Source organism: Sorex araneus, chromosome X, assembly GCF_027595985.1.
Source record: "Sorex araneus isolate mSorAra2 chromosome X, mSorAra2.pri, whole genome shotgun sequence".
NCBI lineage: Eukaryota > Metazoa > Chordata > Mammalia > Eulipotyphla > Soricidae > Sorex > Sorex araneus.
In genome coordinates, this window is record NC_073313.1 from 55,721,710 (window position 1) to 55,740,236 (window position 18,527).

General features: G+C 40.6%; 1 protein-coding gene across 3 annotated transcripts in view; it reads right to left on the minus strand.

Annotated features, from left to right (window-relative positions):
- Nucleotides 1-18,527, minus strand: part of SMC1A (structural maintenance of chromosomes 1A) — a 120,527-nt gene that overhangs the window by 26,524 nt on the left and 75,476 nt on the right. The window contains exons 23-24 of one of the 3 annotated variants that reach the window (XM_055123224.1): nucleotides 13,200-13,233; nucleotides 11,819-12,611 (exon numbers count right to left, since the gene is read on the minus strand). The exons of the other annotated variants lie outside the window; for them this stretch is intronic. Of the exons in view, the coding sequence (XP_054979199.1) occupies nucleotides 12,564-12,611; nucleotides 13,200-13,233 (82 nt within the window). The 3' untranslated portion in view covers nucleotides 11,819-12,563. Of the gene's footprint in view, nucleotides 1-11,818; nucleotides 12,612-13,199; nucleotides 13,234-18,527 lie in introns of those variants that run through there. 3 annotated transcript variants of the gene reach the window in all.

Here is an 18,527-nt window from a genome sequence, read left to right on the forward strand (position 1 = left end):
TAAGCCAGGTCCCTTCCTGACAGGGTGCTCCCAGAAGAGAGAGGATCCTGCCAGTCAACAAACGTCATAATAGAATCCCTTTGTATCAAGCATGTGCAGCTATTAGTTCGTGAACTCCAATTTCTCTCTTATTCAATCTTTTGTGCTCCTGAATTCATATGATGATATTTACAGACTCTTCCTCTGAGACTGGCCAGGTGTTGTCCTTTGCTGGAGGCAAAGGTTCTTCCAGCCTTCTGAAATATAAGAGATTGCCAGACAGTCGTTTCACACAGGAAAAGGTCAAAAGGGAGTTGTGTGAACTATGGAGTCCAGAGAACAAGACATAACCAGCTTGAAAATCTAGGGAGGCTTCAATGTCATGGAGGGTTTTACTGACCTTTTCTTTAATGTACCTTATGGATTCTGGTCTGATGTTGAGGTCTTTAATCCATTTTGATCTGGCTTTTCTGCATGGTGTTAGGTAGAGGTCTAAGCCCATATTTTTGCATGTAGCCATTCAGTTTTGCCAGCAACATTTGTTAAAGATATCTTCAAAGACAAAACATCACTGACCAAGTAAGTGGAAACAGAGATAAACAAATGGGACTATCTTAAACTAAGAAGTTTCTGCACTTCCAAAGAAACAGTGACCAGAATACAAAGTCTACAGAATGGGAAAAGATATTCCCCCAATATTCTTCTGATAAGGGGTTAATATCAAGGATATACAAGGCACTGGTTGAACTCTACAAGAAGAAAACATGCAATCCCATCAGAAAATGGTGCGATGAAATAAACAGAAACTTTCTCAAAGAAGAAATCCAAATGGCCAAAAGGCACATGAAAAAATGCTCTTCATCACTAATCATCAGGGAGATGCAGATCAAAACAACAATGAGATATCATCCCTCACCACACAGACTGGCCCACATCCAAAAGAACAAAAGCAACTGGTATTGGCATGGATGTGGGGAGAAGGGGACTCTCCTTCACTGCTGGTGGGAATGCCGAGTGATTCAGCCGTTTTGGAAAACAGTATGCATGTTTCTCAAAAAATTAGAAATTGAGCTCCCATTTGACCCGGAAATACCACTCCTGGGAATATATCCTGGAGAGGCAAAAAGGTATAGTAGAAATGACATCTGCATTTCTATGTTCATTACAGCACTGTTTACAATAGCCAGAATCTGGAAAAAACCCGATTGCCCAAGAACAGATGACTGGTTAAAGAAACTCTGGTACATCTATACAATGGAATACTATGTAGTTGTCAGAAAGGATGAAAAAAGCAATCTGCATATAAGTAGATCACATGGAGAGTATCATGCTAAGTGAAATGAGTAAGAGAGAGGGGGACAGAAAGAATGATTGTACTCATTTGTGGAATACAATGTAAGAGTATGGGAGACTAATACCCAAGGATAATAGAAATAAGGGCCAGGAGTATCATTCCACGGCTTGGAAGCCTGCCTCACATGCTGGGGAAAAAGGCATCTGGAATGGAGAAGGGAACACTAAGTGAATGATACTTGGAGGGCTTGCTCAGAATGGAAGATTCATGCTGAAAGTAGACTACAACCAAACAAGATGACCACTTACTACCTGTATTACAAACCATAACACCCAAAAGGAGTAAAAGGGACTGTGCCTGCCACTTAGGCAGGGGCAGGGAGATAGAGTGGGGGTGGCAGGAGGGTTCTGGGAACATTGGTGGTGGAGAATGGACACTCGTGGAGGGATGGGTACTCGATCATTGTATGACTGAAACGTAATCACGAAAGTTTGTAAGTCTGTAACTATCTCACAGTGATTCATTAATAAAAAAAAATAAATAGGCACATATGTTGCCTGAGCCCATGTGCTGCTTGCACCCACGTGGCTGAGCACATGTGGTGCCCCGGCACATGTGTCGCCCGTATCTACCCCCTTGAGATGTGTACTTTCATGCTTTCGTGTCCAGTGCTAGGATGTGTGTAGAGCTCTCTCCACCCTTGGAGAAGCCTGCATTCTCTCTTGAGCGTGTTATTCTTACTATTCTCTCTCCCACTTATCCCTTCCTCCTTCCCTCAGAAACCTCTAAATAAAATCTGTTTACTTCAAAAAAAATTAAATAAAAAATTAAAATAAGGGGCTGGAGTGACAGCACAGCAGGTAGGGCATTTGCCTTGCATTCGGCCAACCTGGGTTCATTTACCAGCATCCCATATGGTCCTCTAAGCATGGCCAGGAGTAATTCCTGAGTGCATGAGCCAGAAGTAACCCGTGTACACCACCAGATATGACCCAAAAAGCAAAAAAAAAATGATAACAATGAATAATAATAATAATAAAACAATCATAATAATAAAATAAAATATTTTATGTGGTTGGAGCGATAGCACAGCAGGTAGGGCATTTGCCTTGCACGCAGTCGACCCGGGTTTGATTCCTCCGCCCCTCTCGAAGAGCCCAGCAAAGCTACCGAGAGTATCTCACACGCACAGCAGAGCCTGGTAAGCTACCAGGGGTATATTTGATATGTCAAAAACAGTAACAACAAGTCTTAAAATGGAGACATTACTGGTACCCACTTGAGCAAATCAATGAGCAATGGGATGACATTGACAGTGACAGTGAAAATAAAATAAAAAATAAGAAAAGAAAAAAAATTAAAGAAAATCTAGGCAGGCTGCTTGAATGAAGTGACACTTGGGGTTGCATCATCAGGTTTGGAGTGCAATGTGAAAAGTTTTCCATGGAGAAGATTTTGCAGAATCACCTAGACAAGACAGAGTCTCATACAATCTAGGAACCACATACAGTCAGTTTAGTGACTAAGAGTGACAGGTGATGAGACTTGAGAGTTTGGCAGGGGTCAAAACTGTGCATGACCTTTATTGCCAAATAATTAGAGTTTTATTTTTGTGTGTCGCTTATTAAAGTAATGTGTTGGCTCTGAGTCACTGCCCATTCACTGCTGGTGTGCAAAATGATAGGTTGAAGATAGCCTATATGGAAGCTCAGAGCTAAGGAGGAGATATGGGGCTTCTCTCATGAGGGCTGTTGAGCAGAGAAGATGCAGAGGATGAAGAAGTAAGGTGGATTTGAGAGACAGAAAGTAGTATCAGGGGCTGGAGCGATGGCACAGTGGGTAGGGAGTTTGCCTTGCCTGCTGCCAACCCAGGTTCAATTCCCAGCATCCCATATGGTCCCCCTAGCACCGCCAGGATTAATTCCTGAGTGCATGGGCCAGAGTAACCCCTGTGCATCACCGGGTGTGATCCAAAAAGCAAAAAAGTAAAAGTAGTATCAGTTGAATGTATGGATAGTGTGAGAGTAGAGGAGTTGAGGTTATACAGAAGAAAACACAGGGAAAATGTATTGCACAAGTGCCAAGGGGATCAAAACAAAGATGATTGCAGGAGGAATTCTAAAGCTAGCAAGTTAATGTAGGAGACAAAGGTCATAAACACCTTCTGGGAGAAAAGGAATTCTGGCTAAGACTAGTAGTGAAACCTGAGAACATTCACTTTGCTCCGTTAGATTTCCAACTCCAAAACTGTGATGCAAAGAATGGCAACTTTGAGACATGAATCATATTAAAGAATTCCAGAGGCCAGAGAGATAATTCAACAAACTGACTGCATGCTCTATTCACAGGACTGGGTTCAATTCCAGCACTGCCAGGAGAAAACTCCAAACCCATAGTCAGGAGTAGTCACTGATAACTGCTAAGTGTGTCTCCCAAAACTAAAAAAAAAAAATAAAAACAATTTCAGAAGATGCCTAGAACTTATGTGTGATTTTTAAGGAAAAAGGAGGCATGTATGATTGTTCCATGCTGTGATGGGCCCAGGGAACATTCATGTAACAGCATACCCATTGTCAGTGGAAAACACACCTATAGAAGAAAGAGGTATGTGGGGAAGAAGTGTGTGAGAGATGTGGCCTAAATAAATGCACATTTGGGGCTGGAGCAATAGCACAGCGGGTAGGGCGTTTGCCTTGCACATGGCCGGCTAGGTTCAATTCCCAGTATCCCATATGGTCCCTTGAGCACCGCCAGGAGTGATTCCTGAGTGCAAAGCCAGGAGTAACCCCTGAGCATCACCGAGTGTGACCCAAAAAGCAAAATAAATAGATAAATAGACTTAAAAATAAATAAATAAATAGATAGATAGATAGATAAATAAATAAATAAATGCGCATTTAATTTGATGAGGTTAAAGGCCAAGGAAGTCAAGTCCATATTCTCAACAGGATAATCTTGGCAGTTAGCAGTGAGAGGGTTTCTGAATGTTGAATACCACTCCCTTGGGAGCACAAAACCAGAGGTCTCTGACTTTTGTTATCAAGTCAGCATTTAAGTTGCTGTGTTAGTTCTAACCTACTCATAGTCATAGGTTTCCTATATAAACAACCAAAGCATGTATATGTTGGTGAAGAGGTGGATGAAACGTTTGCAAAGGTTCAGTTTACTGTGCTTCAGTTATATGGTCCTGAGTCCTTTCATTTTAAAAAATATCTAGTACATCCGACCATGCCAAATGAACCCTCAGTGGCCACAAACTTCCAGAAGAAACCCCCAGATACATGGGACCAGAGACTGAAGACTTCAGGCCACAAGGTGGCAGTGGGGATGGGCCACCCCTTCCTGTCTTCCCACGCCTCCAGGGTTCTGCCTGTTACGCCCACAAACTGCCTCCAGGTGCCATTTAAGCGCATAGACAGCCTTGATCCAGAGACTCATAAATGAATCTCAAAATGGATTAGCGCCCTACAGAGATGTCTCTGGACCCCAATCATTTACAATTTTAGAATTCCAGGAGTGCATGGCTGCTGTCGCAGAAACATGACCTTTCATGATATTCATAATAAAGAATAGAAAATAAATTATCTAGCATCTGCCTGTGTCAGGCAGGCTTAAATGGTGGTGGGAAAATTCAAAATAATGGTGGTGGGAAGGTGTAATGGTGGTGAGATTGGTGTTGAAATACTGAATGTAATCAATTAATTTGAACAACCTTATGAAAATAAAATTTCAAAATTAAAAAATATATATCTAGTACAGTCTTTGTCCCCAACTTGCTATGTGATATTGAGTTAGGTGCAGAGCTTCTCTGGGTCTCTGTTCACAACTAGCATATCAGAAGATGGAGCAGGAGTTTCCAGCATCCAGTTATTTCCCCTGGAGAATGCTCACTCTTATCTCCAACTAAACACTTCAGACAAATCAGAGGAAGTGAGGTTCTGGCCACAGCCAAACCCCCACCCCACACACACACACCCGCAGCAAATCTTCCATCTTCTCCCACTGCCCTCCCCTTCCTACTGTCAGGAGCTTGCAGCACTGGCTGGCTTGCCAAACTTGTTGCCATGACAACGGGTTACAAATAACTCAGATGCAGAGCAAGATTTTAACTCAAGAGCTGCTGGTCCAAGTGCTTACTGCTCTCTCTCCACACCACACTAATTTGGGGTGAACTGAGTCATACCCTGCTAAAAATGTGTTAAAAGAACAAGTCCTGGTATTTAAGGTCCTCCTAAAACCTGATCCAACTCTTTCTAATCATATTTCCCACTTCCTCCCATTAGAATGTGACCACCTCTAGGTATGAGAAATAACTCAATGGGATGAGTACATGATTTGCATGTGGGAGGCTGGGACTCAATCCCTGGCACCACATGCTCCCTCTTCAGGGAATGGCCCCTAACACAGAACTGGATAGATCCTGAGTATTGTCAGGTGTGTCTCTAAAACAAACAAGAATGTGATCATCTCTAATCTTTTCGGAATCTATGGTATGTCTAGTCTGTGTTGGATCCTTTAAATACAGTATCTATGAAAATCTTCTGAGAATCCCAGCAGAGACATTATTATTCTCAATTCGTAAGGGAGAAAATTAAGGTCCACAGAGGTTACTTGAGTAAGAAAGTCAAAGAGTCATAACTAAATGTCAATCTACCAGATTCCCAAAACCCTGACCTTTTTCATTGCCAATGGTTCATAAATGTTTTTCTACACATGTAGGGACATATCCAGATAATCTGGAGCATTTAAAATTCAGATTATAGGGAGTGGCGAGATAGTACAGCAGGTAGGGCAATTTTCTTGCACATGGCTGACCCAGATTCAAACCCCAGCATCCCATATGGTCCCCAAAATATGCCAGGAGTTGTTCCTAAGCACAAAGTCAGGAGTCAGACCTAAGCACCACTGGGTGTGGCCCCAAAACACAAATTTTTTAAAGTGAAAAAAAAATCAAGTGCACAGAACCACAATCTTAAAGAAAATTGGAGGAAGGCCTGTGAACAGGGAAAAGAGTTCAACAGAGGCTAGAGTGGTAGTTACTAAGAAATCAAGGTCTGGAAGGAAGAGGTATAGTCAACACATGGCAGTTGACTGGTGTGGAAAACACTATTCTACCTACAAAATCCTGTAAGGCTCTGACACAGGAAATATATACATATTCTGGGAATGAGGCATAGAGCAATGCAGGGGGGAGAACTGAATTTACTTCCCCACTCTCCTTTTGCTCTGTACCATGTTCACATGGTTACAGTTAGCTTACAGTTAACTCTGCAGCAACGACTTATTTACTAGAACTGTGCCATCAGGATAGTAAAATAGTGAAGGGAGGGAACACAAAGGTATTTGTAAAGGAAGTTAATAAGAGGTAAATTGTCTATCAAATGAGATGTTAAGAGATAGTGCTCTGGATGAGGACTGGGTGATGAAACGGGGTAAAATTATATGCATGGTACACTATTTAGTAACAATATTGTAAACCACAATGCCAAGGGAGGGGAGGAAACAATAAAAATTAAAATGGGGAGACAGGTGGGAATGAAACTGCGGACACTGGTGGAGTGAAATGGACAATGGTGATGAGATTGGTGTTGCAACATTATACATCTAAAACTCATTCGTGAAAACATTGCCACTTTGTAATTCATGATGATTCAATTAAATAAAAAAAAAATTTAAAAGAGACAGTACCTCAGGGTCTGGGAGAGAGTTTAAAGGAGACAAAATGTTTTGCATGCAAGAAGCTGAAGTTCAATAACATGCACTGCACAGGCCCCAGAATAGCACTGGGAAAGACCCCTGATCAATGATCTGGGAGTAGTCCCTGAGAATCACTGAGGGTGGCCCACAAAGAGAGAGGGAGAGAGAGACTGCCTCCAATTGCAAGAAGTAGTAATAGAAGCATATTTTGTAGAAAAATGATGGTCCATCAAAAATCCTTTCAATTACAAGTAACAAAAATTCATTGACATGGGTTTATGGCTTACACATATATGGCATTATTTATTCTGGGGGGAAGTTAATTTATTATTAATGGAAGTATGGCATTAGTTCAGCTATTCAATGATGCCATCAAGGAACAAGTCTCTTTTTTTTCCTTCCTTAATATGTTGACTTTTCATCTTCGTGCCCATTTTTTTTTTTTTTGCTTTTTGGGTCACACCCGGCGATGCTCAGGGGTTACTCCTGGCTCTGCACTCAGGAATTACTCATGGCAGTGCTCGGGGGACCATATGGGATGCTGGGAATCGAACCCGGGTCGGCCGTGTGCAAGGCAAATGCCCTACCCGCTGTGCTATTGCTTCAGCCCCTTCATGCCCATTTTTATCAGTCACAATAACTGCTGTTGAAGATGCAAGCAGCACAATTATAATCAAGGCAGGAAAAAAGGAAAGGACAGTGTCAGCCATGTGTATCTAAGGAAAGCAAAAGCCTTTATATGACAGACACAGAGCCATTTCTAGCTGCAAGGGAGGCTAAGAATTTAACTAACTCTTCTGTCTCTGAGTGGTATATGCCAAGGGAGAAGAAGGCTGGGGATTGTAAATGCCAGAAAAAAAAGTCCAAGTCAACAAAATTGGCTTAAAACTGTTTCCTTTAGGGAGCAAGCCTTACAGTGGGAAGGAGCAGCAAGAATATTTCTGGGTTTTCTTATGAGCTCATTTGCAACTTATACTGTATTGAAAATGAAAAGAAATAAGATTGTGGGCCAAGAAGACAGATTAAAGGGCTAGAATGCATGAAGGGTAGGACCATTCCTTAGCACTGCATGGCCCCTGGAGCACAGAGCTGGGAGAAGCCCCTGACCATCCCTGAGAGTGGCCCCAAGAGAAAGAATTAAAGCATTGGGGCTGGGCAGATAGGAGAGCAGGTAAGGAGTGTGCTTTGCATGTGGCCAACCGTGTTTCAGTCTTTGGCACCCTATGTGGTCCCCTGAGTCCCGCCAGGAGTGATTCCTGAGCAGAGAGCTACAAATAAACCCTGAGTACAGTTGGGTGTGGCCCCCAAACAAAAAAATTAAGTGTAACAGATTCTATAGAAAAAAATATTTTTCTTCAGTTTGAAAGGCCACAATCCCTGGCTATTTCCAGCTATGTGTTTGGAGACTACTGTGGACAGTATTTAGGGAACAGTGCAGTGCAGAGGACTGAACTTGAAGTTTCGGCATGCAAAGCATGTTAGTGGTTTTCTGCCTCCAGAGTAAAAGAATTTAATTTACCATTCAAGTGAAGTTAACAAAATATTCTCTTCACTTAAATGAAGATATCTCACTATGCTCTTCACTTAGATGAAAGTGTGGTGACATTTGATCTTAGAGAAAAATGTACTTTCACCTGTAACCTGAACATAGCTGGTGGAAATCACTGCAGTTCTGTAGTGCTTGAGTTGACAATTAGTAGACAGTTTTGATGCAATTTCCTACGTGTCATTTGTTAGCTCTGTGACCCTGGAAAAGTGACATCTGAGAGCCTTGCTTTATTAAATGAAGGTTATTCAAATGCCTGGCACACAGTAAGCACTGAAACAATATCCACTCTGATTGAAAGGTTAAGTGTTCTGTGTAATGACATAATTGAAGTGTTCTTACAACTATAAAGCTTCAATTGAATTGATTTTTTTATACTAAACATAATTTTGGAATAGAATGTACCTAAAAATATTTTGTTTTGAGAGATGTGTATGAAAGAGATTTCTTCCCAGGCCTTTGCTCAGAAGATACTCAGTTTGGATCACATCATGAGATGTATAGGTTTGGACTGCTATTGATTTCTATAGAGAAAAGACTGAAAAAGAACTAACTGGATTGTTTTTTCCAGTATAAATGTTTTTATCTAACATTTAAAATATCCCAGGGGACAAGGAGATGGCTCAAAGGGGCATAGTAAATGCCAGTCCCACCAGCCAATCACCAAACTATCTAGCCCACAGAGTATTACTGGGAGTGGCCTCCAAGTCCCCAAGCACTGCTGGGGAGACCCCTATAAAAATAAACTTAAAAATTCTAGGGAAATGGGAATTAATGGCTTAGAACAGTGGTTTTCAACCAATGGTCCATGGACAGAGATTACTATTTCAGGTGTAATATGGTTGAAAACCACTGGTTTACCACCTCGGTTATAAGTGCCAGTCCACAGGTAAAAAAAAAAAGGTTGAAGAACACTGACTTAGAGTACTCTTGCAAGCAAGAGTCTGTGAGTTCTATCCCCAGTTCTGCCATAAGAACTGAATTTGGTCCCAGTAGCTCTGCTGTTTAAGCCTAGCTGCTTTGCTATCTGTGATCCCTAGCACAAGAAATTTCCAGCCAGGTATGCATAAGTCCCACAAATAAAAGAATGCAATCTGCAGCAAGCATGACAATTGTAAAACAAATGCATGAGTACTGTGGCCAGTAAGTACAAGTCCTGGTGAACACTGTGTGGGCACCACATAGATAATCCCCTATTTCTATACCCCTTTTAAAAAACAATTCAAATGCTGATTCAAATATGAAGGTAAGATACTATATATTTGGACATGTAAAGACACCCAAATTTACCTTTTGCTTGTATTTTGATATCACTGGCTGTTCTCAGAGCTTACTCTTGGCTCTGTAATCATAGTTGACTCCTGCCAATGCTCTAGGGAATATAGACAGTGCTGGAGACAAAACCCAGGTCGGCTGTACGTAAGACAAGAGGTCTATCTCAGTGTCTGTGTTGCAAGCTATAATGCCCAAAAGTAGAGAGAGAGTATGGGGAATATTGTCTGCCATAGGGGCAGGGGGAGGGTGGGAAAGGGGGGGTAAACCCAGGATATTGGTGGTGGGGAATGTGCACTGGTAGAGGGATGGGTGTTTGATCATTGTGAGATTGTAACCCAAACATGAATGCTTGTAACTATCTCACAGTGATTCAATAAAATTAAAAAAAATTAAAAAATAAAAATAAAAATGAAATAAGAAAAAAAAGACAAGAAGTCTGTCTACTGTACTCTCACTCCATCTCCCAAAATTACTTTTCTTGTTTTCTTTCGGTTTGGAGGCCACACCTGGCAGTGTTCAGGGCTTACTCCTGGTTCCGTTTTTTTGTTTTTGGGTCATACCCGATAATGCTCAGAAATTACTCCCAACTCTGTGCTCAGGAATCACGCTTGTGGATTTGTGGGACCATATGAGGTACCAAAGATAAAACCTGGGTGGGCTGCATGACCTACCAACTGTACTAGGCTGTACTCTCCAGCCTAACTCCTGGTTCTCTGATCAAGAATCACTCCTGGAAGATCTTGGGGGATCATATAGGATCATATAGGGGCATTGAAACTGTGTCGGCTTCATGCAAGGCAAGCACCCACTACACTATTTCTCAGTTCACCCCCTTTTTTGTATCTGGATGTTATGTTCTTTTGTTTTGTAAATTTACCTTTCTTAAGATGTTACTTGCAGACTTGGGAAAGGTAACATCGGGTAGGGCACATGCCTTTCACACAGCCAACCCAGATTCCTGGAGTTCCACCAGGAGTAATTCTTGAGTGTAGAACCAGAAGTAACCCCTGAGCATCACTGGATAAGACCCCAAAATAACAATAACAAACAAATAAAAGAAGTTACTTGAGGATGTTGTTCAACAAAACATGTGATGTAGCAATCAGTATTCTTGAACATTAGTGACAGAAACTGCTTGTTAACTTGAGTAGATAAGTATTACAAATTATGTAGCTCACAGAATTCTGGAGAAGAGGCAGAAGGGGTCACAAAAAAGGTGACACAGTGGGAACAGAGGAACAAAATACACTGCTATGGCTATTCCAGTATGGGCTTCTGGTTGTCTTTCCAACACCAAGTGGCTATAGTTGAATTCTAACCATCCTCTTTTCATTCTTATTTATTTGTAGTTAAATCTCAGAATTGTACTAATCATGCTTTTCGATCCAAGGCACATTATTTTCATCAGTCCAGTAAACCATTCAAGTCTTCTCTCTTGTCTTATTTCATTTTTGGCAGTTTTGCTGCCAAACCCCATCCTCATCTTCTTGCCCACCTTAGTAAACTTAGTAAACCAGCAACATAGTGTTGCTGGGATCAAACTGGGGTGAGGTGCATGCAAGACAAGTGCCTTAAGCCATGTACATGTACTATCTCTTCAGCCTCACATCACTTAATTTATATATTCCTGTTTCCTTTATGTTGCTGGCTCTGGATTCAAAGTCATGATCAGAGTATTCAGTCATTTTGCCTAGTGAGCAGAGAAATGAAGTTCTACCCACCTTCAATTCCATAGTAGAGAGTGAAGCCTTAACTTCAAGACTGATGCAGGAGGAAATACTCTAGAACAAGATGGGAATTTTTATATGCAAGGCAGTTATGAGAGTCCATTGTTTTGGTTTTCCATCACCCGCATATACTCTTCTTCCTATTCTTTAAAAAAGTGCTCCACTTATTATAGTGCTTCATATAACTAAAAATGTGGTCAATATCCCTCTAAAGCAAAATAGCAAAAAGTATAAGTCAAAATAGTTTCAAGCACATGCAATTAAAAAAAGCCTCAAACTGGATTAAATGACAATTGAAATTTATTGGCTCACTTAACTTGCAGTAGGGGAGACAGTAGGCTTAGCACTGTCAGGAATATAGTTTCATTTTTCCATGAATCTCTTGGTTCTGCCTCTTTAATTTTGTCAGCTACATCTTCACAAGATTGCTAACATCAGCAATCAGACTACATGCTTCTTTGTTCATATCCAGGAGAAGACAAACCACCTCTTTACTCATAAACTGAACTGAAGTTCTAAGTGTCAAACTGGATAATCTCTGAACCAATCATCACTGTAGCAAGGGACTGAGATTACTCAGATCAGTGTACACCAATAAAGTCCAATACCTAGGGTTGGAGCGATGGCACAGCGGGTAGGGCATTTGCCTCCATCGCTCTCAGAGAGCCCGGCAAGCTACCGAGAGTATCCCGCCTGCACGGCAGAGCCTAGCAAGCTACCCATGGCATATTAGATATGCCCAAAACAGTAACAAGTCTCACAATAGAGATGTTACTGGTGCCCGCTCGAGCAAATTGATGAACAATGGGATGACAATGACAGTGACAATGACCTAGAGCTGGTGGTGAGGTCAATCCTGTTCAAATTGCATAGTTTTATACAATAGGAAAAGAGTAAAATTGGTGTTGGAGAACAACTACAAAGTCCACTGAAAAGGAATAAAGAAAGAGGAAGATATTAGGGTGCAGGAAAGACTGCGTCCAACCCAGAAGAGTAATGAAGGGACGTCGCAGGATGACAGTTGTGTTGCAGGCCTACAGAGCAATCAGTCCAAATTGGAGCAGGAAGACGGAAGGCTCCAGGAATAATGGATCTGGGAAAAGGGGGGGATTAAAATAATTTTAGAATTTCCTTGAGGATGTGGAACAACTTGAGAATCAAATAAAGTCAGACAACATAAGGAAAAGTGACAGGCAATTTGAAACTCCAGGAGGAAAAAGAAATATAATTCTAGTAAATGAATTAGAGCTTTAGAGAACAGTATTTACATAACAACATAAACATTTTATTGACTAAACTGTCAGAATGACCTGTCAGCAAATTATAAGTGACTTAATCAGGGTTACAGAACAGAATGTAAATGCTATTAATCATGTTAATATAAAAGGACAAATGACAGAAGATGAGGTATAAAAAAGAAGGCGCACAGCTCTGTTATTTAAAAGCATAAAGGTAAGGAACAGAGGCTTTATCATTAATTATATAGCCATACTGGGGGTATTAGAGGTGAACAGTTGGGTGGAATAAATAGCAAGGAGTCAACAGATAATGTCTGGAACGGATAAGTTGACAAATGTAGGTAAGTTGAAAAATATGTAATTAGAGACATGAAGATAGTTACCAGAAAAATATAAAGCTACAAGTAGACTAGTAGATTCACAGGTCAACATGACTGACTTACCATATGTTTACCTCCACTCCCACTTGAGGCTCTGCTAAAATGATAGCAAAAATATTTTTTAATTATAAAATACAATGATGAAGGAAATGAGAGTGGTCATTTAGTAAAAGAGTTCAACAAATTAGAAGACCGGAGGTCAATGCAGGAATTGTGATGAAGCACGGTAGAGGAAGTCATAGCCTGGAGTATGCATGGAGTCAATGCAACTGAGGAAGGAGTTGATGTTTCTCTGTAGAAGTCTAGAGTGTCTGGGGTCTTAATGCCAGGTATGACGTAATGTGGGAGTGAGCTGTAGGACTGAAACAGAGATTAACTGGAAAGTTGCATATTGAACAACCCCCTCGTCCAAAACTCATAGTAAAGCATTCAGCAAAAATCAGAGTATGCTATTGCAAACTACAACATCCAACAGGAGAGAGAACAAAAAGGAATGCCCTGCCGCAGAGGCAGGGTGGGGTGGTGGGGGTTGGGTGTAGGTGGTGGGAGGGATACTGGGAACATTGGTGGAGGAGAATGGGCACTGGTGGAGGGATGTAGACAAAATGCAAACATGAAAGTTCATAAGTTTGTAACTGTACCTGATGTGATTCACTAATAAAATTTTTTAAAAAAATCCTAGGGGCTGGAGCAATAGCACAGCGGGTAGGGCATTTGCCTTGCACGCAGCCAACCCAGATTCAAATCCCAGCATCCCACCACCAGGAGTAATTCCTTAGTGCATGAGCCAGGAGTGACCCCTGTGCATCGCTGGGTGTGACCCAAAAAGAAAAAAAAATAATTCTAAAAAAAAAATCAGAGTGTACTTATATATGGAAAATGAACAATCTCAGAGAAAAGATCTTTGCATTCTGGTATTCAGAGATTTTTCAACATAGCAATCAGTTCTCCAATCATTCTAAAAGAAATCCACTAGTCACCTAGTCACAATCCCCATAAAAATCCAATCCGATTTTTAATGCGACATTCTTGAGTATAAATAAAAAACATGGCTCACCAGGCATGACAGGGAAAAAACCTTCAAACTGAAAAAAAGAGACTAAAATAAACAGCAGGAAAATGAATCCCAAAGGAAATAGGTGTTTTAAAATAATTATTATTTTCAGAGTGGTTCAACAGTTCACCCATTAAACAAGAACAGGATGTTAAGAAAGAGAACATGAGTGGAAATTCTAAAAATTTTAAATGCAATTGTCAAAATCAAAACAAATGCAATCAAAGAGTTGTAATACAATGTTAAATCTTTCCGAGTAAGTAAACCAAATCAAAAGAGAGGTTGAGATCTTGGAATGGAGGAGGTCATAGGAAAATCTACAAGGTATGTGTAGATTATATACTACATGTGTGTGTTATATAAAATCTACAAAAGATCAATTCAGAAGGCATAACATCCAAATTTAAGGAGTTCCAGGTAAGAACAAAAAAATAGGAGAGGAACACATCAAAGAACTAATAAGGAATTTCCCAGCGTTAAATGATGTCAAAATGTAGGGACTTAACAAATGAATGACAAAGCCCCAAAACTACATTAAGAGATTCCAGAATACTAAAGAATAAAATTCTTATAATAACTCTTTAAAGTGGGGGTAGATGGAATAAAATTATTATTCCTTATTCCTTTCACTAAGCACAGCTAAAATCTTGGGATATCATAAACTACATGTAAATTATATTTGTGTCTAGCATAAAGTAGACATTGAAAGATAAAATACAAACTTGCTGAGGAACTCAGCAGCAGAAGAGTGACAGTATGGTGAATTCTCTGGGTTTGCTTTTTATACTCACATACCCTACCACCTCCTGCCCTCAACTTAATGCTGTAGATGTCAATTAGATAATAGCCACTCTACTCCCAACACTACAGAAAAAAGTGGTCCCACCAGTAAAAGTCAAGTAAGGACCTAAACTTCCACCCTCAGTAGGTGTAAAGTATCATATCTTTCCTACTGGGATTGTATTAAAGGTTGGAGAGTGGAGCTCTGTACCCTAAGTCAGAAATAATGAGGAAACCCTCCCCTGGAGTATCAAGAGAAAACTAAGTAGAGTTCCTGGCTTCCCATAACCAGCTAGCAGTGTCCCTCCTTACACTGGTAGCACAATGTCTGAGGAAGTAAACTAAACCAGAATATTTAAATAAAATCTAGAATCTTTCTGGGGCTGGGGAGATTAGTACAGTGGGTACGACATTTGCCTTGTATGCAGCCAAGCCAGATTTGATCCACAGCATTCCATATGGTTCCCCGGAGCACTGCCAGGGGTGATTCCTAAGCAAAGAAGTGGGTGTGGCCTTCTTTGCGACCATAGTTATATTCCCCCTTTCCAGCACTCTCAACTCATAGCCAAACTTTTATCACCTAAGACTGCGGAAAACAACCTGTCCACCTCAAACACAACCAAGCTCATACAGAATACTTCCTTGCAATAAGAGGAAATAGTGCTAGTAAGCTGGAAGGTTTTACCCCTACACAACCACAGCAACATGAAAAAATAGCACAAATTCCCACTACGAGGAGAGGACAAAGAAAAAAGTCCAGAATCCTCAACAGGGGTTACCCACAAATACGATCTCTGATAAAGAATTCTGAGATGAAATGCTCAGGATGTTCAAGGAACTCAAAGAAACAATGGAGCAGACATCCAGAAAATTACAGGAGGAAATGAAAGAAACAGCAGAACAGACTGCCAACAAAACACAAGAAGAAAGGAGAGCAGAAATAAGAAAGCTAAAATCAGAAGTGCGACTAATAAAAGTTTCAGTCAATGAAATAAAAAACTCAATAGGTGCCTTCAAAATTAGAATGGCTACAGCCGAAGACAGAATCAGTGAACTTGAGGATGAGCTGCAGAAATCGTACAGGCAACAACAAATAATGGGGAAAGACCTCAAAATAGCTCTAAGGTGAATCAGAGAACTAGGGGATGATTCCAAGAGGAACAACATTACAATCATCAGGGTACCAGGAGGAAAGGTAAGCAACCCCAATGAAAAAGCCACAGTTAAAGAAATCATTGCTGACAAGTTCGCAGAGTTAGAGAATGCAGGCATCCAGATCTAAGGAGCCAGAAGGGTGCCAGCTAAGAGACCCTAATAAAAACACTCCAAAGCATATCATAGTCAGAATGATAGATGCCATGGATGGAGACACAATACTGCAAACAGCAAGGTCAAAGAAGGAAATCACACACAAAGGAGCACCCCTTAGATTTAGAGCAGACCTATCAGAGGAAACCTATCAAGCCTGAAGACAATGGTGGGATATAGTGAAAAAACTCAAAGAAATGAATGCCTCACCAAGAATACTTTATTTGGCTAAACTCTCACTCAAAATTGAAGGAATGGTACACTATTTCACGGATAAACAACTGCCCAGGAATTTCACTGACTCAAAATAAAACTTAAAAGGACTAAAGGGGGGCTGGAGCGATAGTACAGCGGGTAGGGCATTTGCCTTGCATGCGGCTGACCTGGGTTCGATTCCAGCATCCCAGATGGTCTCCTGAGCACCGCCAGGAGTGATTCCTGAGTGCAGAGCAAGGATTGAGCCCTGAGCATCGCCAGGTGTGACACAAAAGGCAAAAAAGGACTAAAGAGGCCACTGTAAGACAAGGAAAAACCCTAGAAGAACCACAAACCCTACAGAAAGATGGCACAAAATCCCATGACAATAATCTCTCTCAATGTCAATGGTCTAAATGCACCAATTAAGAGACACAGTGGCAAAATGGATTCAGAAACTAAACCCAACATTCCGCTGCCTACAAGAAACACATCTGAACAGTCAGAGCAAACACAAACTCAAAGTCAAAGGACGGAAAACAATCCGGCAAGCAAACAACTCCCTCAAAACAGCCGGGGTGGCCATACTGGTATCCGACAATATAGATTTCAGGTTGAAAAAGATTATAAGGGACAGCGAAGGTCATTTTCTATTTATCAAGGGATGTGTTCAACAGGGAAAAAATCACACTCTTAAACGTATACGCACCTAATGAGGGACCAGCTAAATACTTAAAACACTGCTAACAGATTTTGAGGAGGACATCGCTAGCAGCATAATAGTAGACGGAGACTTCAACACTCCCTTATCACCTCTGGATAGATCAACAAGAACAAAACTCAGCAAGAAAACACTAGTTCTGAAGGAAGAAATGGAGGAGACAGGGCTAATAGCCTATACAGGGTATTACACCCGCAAGAAAAAGAATACACATTCTTTTCCACTGCACATGGAACATTTTCCAAAACAAACCACATGCTGGGTCACAAAACATACCTCAATAGAATTGGGAAGATAGAAATTGATCAACTATCTTTTCAGACCACAATGTGCTGTAGGAGCTAATCACACACACACATGCAGAGAACCAAATCAAACACCTGGATATTAAACAACTCAATGTTGAACAATGAGTGGGTGAGGAAGGAAATCAAGGAAGAAATCAAAAGATACCTCGAAACAAATGAGAATAAAGACAAGAGCTAGCAGAATCTATAGGATGCAGCTAAAGCAATGTTAAGGGTAAAATTTATATATCTGCAATACATTCCTCAGGAAGGAAGAAATGGCCTACATAGCTTGACTTCACAGCTCAAGATCTTAGAAAAGGACCAGCAAAAGGAACCCAAACCAGACGGAAGGAAAGAAATAATAAAACAGAGCAGAAATTAACAACATGGAAACCCAAAAAACAATCTGAAAGTCAATGAAATCAATAGCTGGTTCTTTGAGAAAATAAACAAGATTGATAAACCACTAGCAAGACTCACAAAGAAACAGAGAGAGAACCCTAATAAACCGAATCAAAAATGAAAATGATCACCACAAAAGAAGGGATCATCACAACACAACATCACAACAGAAAACAATGAAATTCAAAAGATCATCAGAGACTACTTTGAAAGTCTGTATGCCACGAAACAAGAGAACTTAAAAGAAATGGATAAATTCCTTGATTCCTACAATCTCCCAAGACTGAACCAAGAAGACATGGAATACCTGAATAGACCCATTAATATCAAGGAATTGAAACTGTAATTAAAAGTCTTCCCCAAAACAAAAGTCCTGGTTCAGATGGGTTCACGAGCGAATTCTTCCAAACATTTAAAGAGGACCTGTTGACAGTACTTCTCAAGCTTTTTCAGGAAATTGAAGAAACAGGAACTCTCCCAAACAGTTTCTATGAGGCACATATCTCCCTAATACAAAAAGCAAACAAAGACACCACTAACAAAGAAAACTATAGACCAATATCCCTGATGAACACTGATGAGAAGACCCTCAACCAAATATTAGCAAATATAATCCAACAACTCATCAAAAAGATAATATA